At 41.9% G+C, this 10,661-nt stretch overlaps 1 protein-coding gene across 1 annotated transcript; it reads right to left on the bottom strand.

The window, feature by feature from the left end:
• Positions 1-5,103: 5,103 nt before the first annotated feature.
• Positions 5,104-10,085, bottom strand: Yae1 (YAE1 maturation factor of ABCE1). The gene is made up of 3 exons (XM_008827511.3): positions 9,906-10,085; positions 8,120-8,241; positions 5,104-5,730 (listed from the first exon to the last, which is right to left on the bottom strand). Exons 1-3 carry the CDS (start codon positions 10,029-10,031, stop codon positions 5,301-5,303), a joined length of 678 nt encoding a protein of 225 aa, XP_008825733.1. The 5' UTR covers positions 10,032-10,085; the 3' UTR covers positions 5,104-5,300.
• Between the last annotated feature and the right edge of the window lie 576 nt (positions 10,086-10,661).

Below are 10,661 nucleotides of genomic sequence, written 5' to 3'. Positions count from 1 at the left end.
GTCGTGGCTGCGCTACTTTGTATCTATGAACTGGACAAGTTGCTTAGCTTTTTCTTTGCCTCAGTTTCCTCATCTTTATGATGGGATAATGATACCTCTCTGACATAGAGCTGTTATAGAATTAGACAAATTAATATATGTGAAGATTTTAGAACAAGCCCTGGACATATTAAACACTGTACTACTTTCCCCTTCTACCTCTAATTCCTTCTGTTACTAAAACCATGTACCATGAATCTTGCTAGAAACCAATCATTTATTAAACCATGTTTCTGTTTTCTGGGTATTTCTTTCTGTCCTTTCTTAATGCTGAAGCTACTAAATATAATTTTGTCTTTTAACATTACAGTGTGATACTATTTATTCATTAGTATAATTTTTTGATGGCGCTGGGAATTGAACCCAGAGCCTCATATGTGCTAGGCAAATGCTCAACTACTGAGCTACAGCCTCAGCCATAATTTTTTTTTTTTTTTTTGGTTTTTTTGAGACAGGGTCTCCCTGTAGCTCCAGCTGGCCTGGAACTCGCTATGTAGACCAGGCTGGCCATGAACTCAGAAAGATCTACCTGCCTCTGCCTCCCAAGTGCTGGGATTAAAGGCATGTGCCACCATGCCCAGTCCTATTAGCATAATTCTTAAGGATTGGTAATGCGATTGTCTTAATGTTACTATTTAGCCTGGTATAAAATGATGGCTCTATCAGGATATGTGGATTTTTACCATTAACATGCAAAATGAAGAGGAACAATATCTTTCTAAAAGGCAAAATAAACATGTATTCTCCTCAAAGCCAAAAGAATATAACGTGTGTTCTACCCTACACTCCTAATTACATTTTCATTGGGCTAGGAGATTCACTTTTCTCTCTCATCAAGCACCTGGGCATCTGTGCATAGCATATGGTGCTAAGCACTGGGAAGGTAACACTGAAGTTAGCTGACTTTCCTGAAGCACACTTTAAAGTGATTCAAGAGGAAACACTGGGAAAAGGAATGGACTCCAGATGATGAAGTCAAAGGTTAAACTGATGATTAGGTATTTTCTGAGAAAGGATTCTGGGCAGAAGTTGGAAATGAATAAAATCAGGGGTTAAGAATAGCTCTATTGTGTACACAAAGTGTTTTAGTATTGTCAGTAAAATGCATAGTGGGGAAGAGGCAGGATGGGAAATAAGACAGTGCTGTTTGGGCCCAGGATTGAAATTCAAGTTTATAGTGTGACCAGTATTAAAAAGGGAACAAGACAGGTTTTATTTTTGTGTGTGTGCACATGTGTGTGTGTGTGTATGTGTAGGCCAGAGTGTCTTCCTCTAACACTCTCCACCTTATTTTTGGTCTTTTTCCCTGGAGACCCAGCTGGCTTGTAAATTGCTGGCCTCGATCTCACAGAGATCCACCTGCCTCTGCCTCCTGAGTGCTGGGATTAAAGGCGTGGTGGTTCACGCCTGGTTGTCCACCTTATTTTTCACTTCAGGTCTCTCACTGAATCTGAAGCTCTGTTTGACTACACTGGCTGGTCATCGAGATTCAGGGATCTGCTTGTTTCCTCTTCTCCAGTGCTGGGATTACAGAAGGACACTGTGGGTCTCTCTTCCCTTGTACGTCCTTGGATCCGTGAGGACAAAGGGAGCAGAGGTGGTGAGCAGAGTCAGGATGGCCGTATGACAGAAAAAACCTGGGGGTCAGCTTCAGTGAGACAGCTCATTTATTCTGGGGGGTGGGGGGGATATAGGGTGAAGACAGCAGCCAAAGCTTTACCGATAGGTGTTCATAGTATGCTTTATTTGCATGTGGCAGGGGGACCCTATCATGTAGAAAGGGTAGGTGGGATGGAATGGCTGTAGTGCAATGCCTAATTATCATACAGGAAAAGCCTAGGGGTAACTTTTGCAGGGAACTATGTCAAAGGTCATGTTCCAAATAAGGTCAGGCATCTGTGCTTGGAGACACTCTCCAAATAAGGTCAGACAGAGAGTAGGAAGCCCCTGCTGAGAAAGGGAGTCCTCCATTTTGCACAGAGCTTGGGGAGCTATCTGGACATGGTGGACTGCGACCTTAAACGGCAGGGTCCCCCAACAGAGCACTGCCCTGACCTGGCTTTTAAATCAAGAAATAAACTGTTTCAGAAGGATAATAACAAAGGAGACAAAAGATAGAGATAGAGTTGGATTGAAAGTAGAGATATACAAAAGTTAATATATGTGATAAGCCAGGTATAGTAGAACATGCCTGAATCCTGGCATTTGGAAGGTAGAGGCAGGATGATCAAAAGTTCAAGGCCAGCCTAGGTCAGAGCAGAGGCCAGCCTGGAATACACTGAGATACCCTACCTCAAACAAAAACAAAACCAAAAAGAACAAAGTAAAGAAAAACCCAGACTATATGAATGAAAGCAAGCCAGCTTCAAAATGTTGAGGATGTAAAAACACTCATCTGGATGTAGGGTATGATGCAATAGGAAAGCAGTGGAAGACAGATCTCTAGTTTTGAACAAGCACAGATGACATTAAGGGATTAAAAACACAAGCAAAGTAAGCTGGGAAAGAGGAGAAAGGAACAGGCTGTCTAGACATTCTGTGTTTAGCTAAGCCACTGAAACAGACAGTTGTAAATGTAGGGCTGGAGCTGGGAGGGCAGGGTTGAAATGCCAGCTTTGAGAGTATAATAGAAACCCTGGGAGGAGGTGAGGTCATCAGGTTAGAGTAAAAACACAAAGAGGCTCAAGAATGAAACCCTCACATTTAAGGGGCACAGAGGAGTTAGCAAAAGGATGCGGGAAAATAGCTAGGACAAGAACGAGACCAGCAGAAGAGACCCTGAGAAGGGAATGGCTAATTATGCCCACCGGCAGGAGGAGACAAGTGGAAGACTGAGAATAAACCAGTGATGAACAGTGGTATGACTTCACCTATCAGTGACCTTAATAAAAGGCTGGAGTGGGAGCGAGTGACCAAGCCAGTGGCAGTCAACTATTCTTTTGTCTATTGGGAAAGAGGCAGTAACAATGAAGGGAGCCATGAGGGTGCAGTATATTCACAACAGACTTGAGATTTCGGCACAAGAAGTCTTGGTGTTTATTTACAATAAGAGATTTCATCTATTGGTCAAAAATTAGGATTAAGTTGAAGACTCCATCCATCCATTCATCCTATACACACATATTTATATCCCATCTATCTTAGACTGGAACACAAAGACTTAACCTTAGTTTGAAGAGGGTAAGAATCACAACTTAGATTTGACTTTTATTTGGGTTACTATGAAAGCAGTTGCAAACAGTGCAAAGGATATAGTCATGTGCCACATGATGTTTTGGCCCAAACTGGGCCTCAAAACTGATGTGGTCCTATAAGAGTCTATCTCCTGCTGAGATCAGACAGCTTAAGCAGATGTTAACATTTGCACAATGAAACTGCCTGAAGACACAGTTCTCAGAACATAGCCCAGTAAGTGATGTGTGGCTCTAAATAAGGTTGCAGTAGGTCAACTCAGCTGCCTACTTCCTTTGTATATCACAACTGGGTGGTCTCAGAAGTTCTAGCAAGTTAAATGTCAGAAAAGCATAGTATTATGGACTCCCCCCCCCCTTTTTTTTTGCTTAAAAATATCTAGATGTCCATATCAGAAAAAACTTTAGATGAAATTTGTTTCTAAAAAAGTCACATTGCTCAGATAAATGTCTGAATCCTTGGCACTCTGGCCACAGCTGTGGGCAGTCTTGCCTTCCCATGGACATTTATCTAGCACCTTTTCTTGAGAAGACCTGGCAGGCCTCCAACAAACAGAGCAACCTGAGGCAGAGTTCACAGTTCTTGCTTCTAATACAGCCTGATATTCACGAGAATGAGCACATCACTGCTATTCCACTGGGGTCCAGGAACTTTTCTATTTTCAAAAAATCAGAGGAAGAGATTATTTTCAACCCGACAGCCTTACGAATCCAGCTACTTCTTTGTATGTGTGATGTATGTACACATGAGAAGGCACATCTCTGCACGTATGGGCAGAGGTCAGAGGGCATACATGTGTGTACACACCTGGAGGTCAGAGGGCTTTGGGTAGCCTTCTCTTTTAAATTCTTACTCCTTTGAGACAGGGTCTCTTCCCAGAATTTGGAACTTGAATTTTTCAGCTAGGCTGGCAATTAGCCAAGCCCCAGAAGTCTTCCAGTCTCTGCTCCCCAAGTGCTGGGGTTATAGGAAGCTTGAGATCATACCTAGCTTGCTAGGTGGGTGCTGGGATCTAAACTAAGGTCTTCATGGTTGTGCAGCAAGCACTTTTAATCGCTGATTCACCTTCCAGCTAGCTAATCCATTTTCTATGATCATCAGTATAAGGACCCCTGACATAATGGTGGCAAGGGATGTTATCTTTGGGGAATCTCAGGGAAAGCCCAGATCAAATCTGGCTCATTTTACTCAGGGAAGCCTTCTTGAGATTCATAATTTGCAATGAGTATTTCACATGTGATACACAGGTTAGGGCAACATCAACACTAGAGACTGCCTATAATACTTTGTGAATCTGAAAGTTTGATATTTCCTCCATACCTGGACAGAAGCACTTTAAAAAAAAATCAGTTCTCAGAGCAGGGAACACAGCTCAGAGGTAGAGTCTTTGACTATCATTCATGAGGTCTTAGTTCAATCCCTAGTACTACAAAATAAAGACTATCAAGATTAAAAAACAAAATGACAACAACAACAAAAAACAAACAGGCTGTCAAGTGGTATTTTGGTACTTTGAGCTTGGTTTTGGTACACCTGGAACTCTATGAGACACTGTTTCAAACATATTGAAACAGTGTTGCATAAAACATATTCTTAGTCCCTTAAAAAGACCTGCCAGAGATTCTCACAAATGCCGGACATCTTTCAGCAGAGGCAGCAGTTACTTGGGTACTTTTCGAGTCAGGCACTTCATAAAAACTTGTATTTCAGGTGGGAAAAAAATCTGATAAAAAAAACTCTTTTCTTGATCTTTTTGATTCTTGTTCACTTTTGCTAGTCTAAAAATGTCTAATTTTGATTAGAAATCTGAAAATGACAATTACGATTTCTGAGCATATCTTAAACTATAAAAAATTACCAATGACAAAGAAAAAGGCTTATATTACATTTAATAGCGTTAATGTTGAAGACACTTCATAGTTTCATGAAGGGTAACTACAGGTAAAGTGCTCAATGTAACAGTTACCTCATCAAGAAACAAAATGCTCTAAGCGATATTTTGAACACTGCTTCAAAGAGAGATAATGTTTATAGTTGTTGGAGGTGCTGTACACAAAGAGAGATAATGTTTATAGTTGTTGGAGGTGCTGTAAAATATCTGCTGAGACTCCTAGCTGTTTAACTAAATTGGCTGTCTGTTCTAAAATCCAAATGAGGCTTGGCTTTTCCAAATGTGCATGCTCTTGTGTTCTACAACATTCTAAATGTGAACCATCTATCCCACTAGGGCTCCTGTCACAGTTTTTGTTAAACTCAGCATTATTTCCACAGAGTCTTTCATCTTTAGCTTCATCAATCTTTTTCTCAGCTGGAACTACATGACATAAGTCCATATCCTCAATGGAGTCCAATAAATCTGTAACATGGGGCTGTGGAGTGATTGATTTCAGATGTCTGAGCACACGCTCTTCACACTGGCCAACTGCATCCAGAAGATTATTTATTTTACTGATCAAAGTCGAACTATTATCATGAAGGTGACACCAGGAAAGCAAAGCACTGAAAATATAAAAAAGAGTTAAATTGGAGAAAAAAATTAGTCACAGACATTTAGAGCACTAAGCCCTACGTTTTCCTTCTAGAAACACTGCAAAAATGGATTAGTGACAATAATGCAAGTCAAAATCAGGAACATAACGGTGTAAATAACATTAACAAAGATGGTATCTTTTAATATCCATTAATCAAGAAGACTTAATCATATATACTGCTTTAATTCATATTCCCTCCTTTATAGCTCTGCATCTACTTTAAAAAAAGATATTTTATTATTTTAATTTTATGTGTATGAGTGTTAGGCCTGCAGGTAGATAAGTGCACCCGTGTCATGCAATGCCCAAGGAGGACAGACGAGGCTGTTGGATCCTCTAGAACTGGAGTTACAGTTGTTAGCTGCCATGGGGGTGCTGGGATTCGAACCCAGGTCTTCTGCAAGAACAGTGTTCTTAACTGCTGAGCCATCTCTCCAGCCCCCTGCATCCACTTTTTACTCCATACTTGATGACTATGTAACTTCTCTTTAAAAATTTTATTATATTTTATTATTTTTGTTATATTTTATTTTTATTTTATGTGTGAGTGCAATGCCTGCATATGTGTAAGTGCACCTGTGTCCTGCAATGCCTGGGGAGATCAGAAGAGGGAGTCGGATCCCCTAGAACTGGAGTTACGGATGGTTGTTAGCTTCCATGTAGGGGTTGGGAATGAAACCCAGGTCCTCTGCAAGAGCAGTCAGTGCTCTTAACTGCTGGGTCATCTCTCTAGCCCCTGGTTACTATGTAACATCTTTAGAGAAAGATCAGAAAAATCATTTCCTGTCTTTTAAAAAAAAATATGTGTATGAGTGTATTGCTTGCATATATGCAGTGTACCAGTCTTGTGTAGTGCCTGTGGAGATCAGAAGAGGGCATTAGATCCCCTGGAACTGGAGTTATGGACAGCTGTTAGCCACCATGTAGGGGCTGGGAACCAAACCTGGTCCCCTCTGCAAGAGCAGTCAGTGCTCTTAACTTCTGAGTCATCTTTCCAGCCCCAGTTTCTCGCTTTTAAAAACGGAAAACCTAGATTTGTAAAACTATTAGAAAATACTATAATTAGTAATACTTTAAAGACTTCATGACAGGCTACAAAGTATTGTCAATGCAGTCTCAAGTCAATGTTTTTGTTCTGGAGTACCTGGGCAGCCAGAGCATCATGCATGTGAGGCCAGCACTCTACCAGCGAGCACAGCTCCAGGCTGTTTCTCCTTTAAGGACACCAAACAGCTTCTAAATTAGTAATTCTTAATCTTTGTCACATAATAGAATCACCACTAAAGGTACCATTTTCTTGAAAAAATGTTAAGAATTCTACTTAAAAGAGTTAATATTTGTCTTTACTTTTCTGATAGACATACCGTATTCTTCCTTCCAGACTGTTCAGGTAATATAATAATGGTGCTGGGGAGTAAAGCCATGGCTCTGTGCAGACTAAGCACACTCTACCACTTAGCTACATCCCTAGCTGAAGGTATTTTAAAGGTGAAATCAGCTGAAATAAAAGATTCAGCAATAGCTTTCTAAGCTTAAAAAGGATTAATTATCCTGATGACATGAAGGTGAACACTTGGTTACCTTTTCCTGTTGTACTAACCTAAAAATTCTGGTTCTGACAGTTCAATTTTGTGTGTATTTTTTTTTTTTTTTAAGACAGGGTCTTTAAAAAGACCTGTAGTCCTAGCTGGGCGGGAGCTGGCTATGCAGACCAGGCTGGCCTCAATCTCATAGCAATCTGCCTACCTGTGCCTCCTGAGTACTGGGATTAAGCCTGGCCAGTTCAGTTCTTTTAGGAGCCTCAAAACAATGGGTTTGGGTTTTAAAAAATATTTTATTCTTTTTTAAAATTAGTGGTTTTTTGTAGCAGTTCCTGATTTTCTCCACAGAGGCTATTTATAAAGTACCCTCATTGAAGCTGACGGCTGCCCATATTCTTAGCCATCTGACTACTTGGCTCTTCCCTCTGCCAAGGCATCCTGACAGATATTCAATGTTCAGGACTAAAACAAATGGGACTCTTTTTCTACTAATAATTACAACTTTCATAATGTACTTGCATGTTCTGCTACATGCGCAAGTATAGCTTTATTCATAAGGTGAAGATCTTTTACTTAGGGATCAGTGGTAGTCCAAATACCCAAAAACGTACACCTTCTTACTATTTCTCTGCAAAGAAGAAAAAGCATCAGACACACACATTTTATTTTGGGAAGCAGTTACTATTTTATGCTCTGAGGGCTCATGTATCCAACACAAGGAAAAACACTTTAAAAGCATTTTAATTTTACATGTTATTACTTACATAAAAATCCTCCATTACAATTGTGCTTCAAATGATTCAGCACTTAAATTACCTCAATGTTCCCCTGAGTAGTCCATAGTTTATAATGACTTCTGCACCTTCCTTATAACCTTGATTGAAGCCCTGTTGAAGAGCAACTGCTTTGCCAGCATCTACTCCATCTCTGTAACCTTCCTAAAATAAGAAACTGCAGCTATAACTAACACCAAGTAAATAATTTCCTAGAGAAGAACAGAATCAACTGATGTAACAGGGTTTTACTGTATTAATTGAATATAATATGGCAGAGACAGAAAACCAGAGCAAAATGCTTCTCCTAAAAGCTTAATACTGCTCTGCACATGCCTTTAATCCCAGCAGCTGGAAGGCAGAGGCAGGGAGGTTTCAAGGCCAGCTGGGGCTACAGGAAGACCGAGTCTCAAACACACACACAAACGCACAGAGCTTATTATTGGTTTATCTTTCCTTATCAGTCTGGCTGGCATGGAACTCATAATCCTCCTGCCTTGTCCTCCCAGCTCATGAAAGGAGTGTGCTGCCATGCTATTCCTAGCTCACTTTGGAAATCTAGGCTTAACAGGTAAACTTTAAGCACCGATTCTTACATTTAAAAAATGGTGCTAGAGATGTCTTCACAAAAAGGAAATATGGAAAATTACGTCTGCTTTTGTCAGCTGATGAGAATGGTATAGGATAGTTAAGGAGGCTGGCAAAGTAGGGGAAGAGGAAGCTGTTTTAGAAAAAGCAGACAGGAAATCCGATTTTAGAATTTTAATTTTTATTTTAAAATATTTTATTATTTTTATTTTTTTATGTGTATGTGTGTATTGCCTGCATGTAGGTAAGTGCACCTGGGTCATGCAGTGCCTGCAGAGGACACAAGAGGCTGTTGGATCCCCTGGAACTGGAGTTACAAACAGTTGTTAGCTGCCATGTGGGTTCTGGGATTCCAACCCGTTCTTTTGCAAGAATAACATGTGTTCTTAACTGCTGAGCCATCTCTCCAGCCCATGGTTTTAGAAATTTTGCTTGATTCCTAAAGTGAACTGTGGTGTAGAGATCTCTGTCCTCAACACAGGGTGTCACTGTACTCAAAGGTGCTCAGCAGTTACTGGGCTAGCCCCAGGTTCCTAAATATTCTTGTAACTAACAACTTGGTTGTTGGACTAAGCAAATAATATCTTACCAGGAAGTTAAATTAGGGCAGATCACCACTGAAGCTTTAGAAAGGTAATGTAACGGCAGGTAACTAACTATACCAGCAGATCTTACAATTAGTTCTTACCCAGAACTAACTTCTGAGTGCTCTACTCAGATATTATTAAGCTAGTTTCATGAGTAGTGAGACAGATTAGGAAAGAAGGATGCTTTTAAGTAAAAATGAAACAATATTTCCTTACCTGGCTTTCTCTTAGGTCCTTCGACAACATTCACACCTTTTCTGTGCCTTACCAACACCACACCTAACTTCAGACTCTCCACCCATTGAAACACCACCTGTGACGAAATGTGCGTCCTCGGCCAATTTTAACGATTCCAGGCAGTGCATGTCTCTCTTCCAGCCCTCTCCCTCCTTAAACTGCAAACGCTTCAGACCTGGCTATAAAGTTTATTTTGCGTAGCCCCTGCTCCTAACACACCCCGAAGCTCTCAAAGAACCTGCCTGTTAGTTTACTTTAGCAAGTAAATTATCTGGGAACGCTATCAAGACAAGAGCAGCGTGGGGACCGCGGCCAGGCTACTCCCGGACCCCTGCGCTCCGGTCCCCCGTCCCCGCCCGCCCCCGTCCCCGTCCCCATCCCCGTGCGCTCAGTCTCCCGCTCGGCGCGCCCTGCTACCTGCACCCGTCTCCGCATGTGACCCCGCCATTCCCGCTGCGCCAGCAGCGACTCGTCTGCCTCTTCGTCAAACACATCGTGGCCACCAGGGCTCGGGGTCACAGCAGCCGCTTGAACCCACGACATCCCCGAGGCAACCACGGGTTACCGACCAACGGAAGCGCCGACATGTGCTTCCGGCTTGGGGGCGGGGTGAAGGGGGTAGGCGGGGCTTAGGTGGGTCTGGACTGATTGGGTAGATGCTCGCAGGTCCGCGTGGAGTCGTGGACTTCAGTCCTGGAAGTCTGGGACTCAGTGCCCTGGAGATGTTTAAGCGATTTGACAGCTCGACCTTTTTAACTATTAGGAGCGTGTAGTCAAGAACATGAGAAAAAAAGGCAGATTCTGCGGCCGGTTTGAGATGAGCCTGGAGGACACTGTAGAACCAGGTGCTGCATCGAGTCGCAGCCCCCCAACACCCCAGCCTCGGTTCCTGCCCTGTGCGTGGGAATTCAGGAATAATACTCAAGCAGGGTGCAGGAAGAACCAGATTTATTTAGGGAATGCACACCGGTAGCGTACTTGTTTTGCTCTTTGTGTGAGTAAAATGAGTAGTGTGATAACTGAATTTATTGGAACTGTTTTCTGGAACAGACGCCGTTTTACTCCTTTGAGTTATATCGGTGAACAATAGGGGCCAAAGATCACAGGCCCGTGCAGTCTGCGTTAGTGTAGAAATGACAGACGACAAACCATCAGCAGTATATAAGTAATTCA

Source organism: Nannospalax galili, unplaced genomic scaffold, assembly GCF_000622305.1.
Source record: "Nannospalax galili isolate Female #2095 unplaced genomic scaffold, S.galili_v1.0 scaffold1833, whole genome shotgun sequence".
Taxonomy (NCBI): Eukaryota; Metazoa; Chordata; class Mammalia; order Rodentia; family Spalacidae; genus Nannospalax; species Nannospalax galili.
This window is presented reverse-complemented; position numbering and strand designations above follow the sequence as displayed.

Coding starts and splice junctions, on each gene's coding strand:
- Yae1 (XM_008827511.3), bottom strand. CDS start 10,031: ATGTCGTGGGTTCAAGCGGCTGCTGTGACCCCGAGCCCTGGTGGCCAC. Junction 8,242..9,905: donor ACATGCGGAGACGGGTGCAG/GTAGCAGGGCGC, acceptor TTCTTATTTTAG/GAAGGTTACAGAGATGGAGT. Junction 5,731..8,119: donor CTACTCAGGGGAACATTGAG/GTAATTTAAGTG, acceptor TTATATTTTCAG/TGCTTTGCTTTCCTGGTGTC.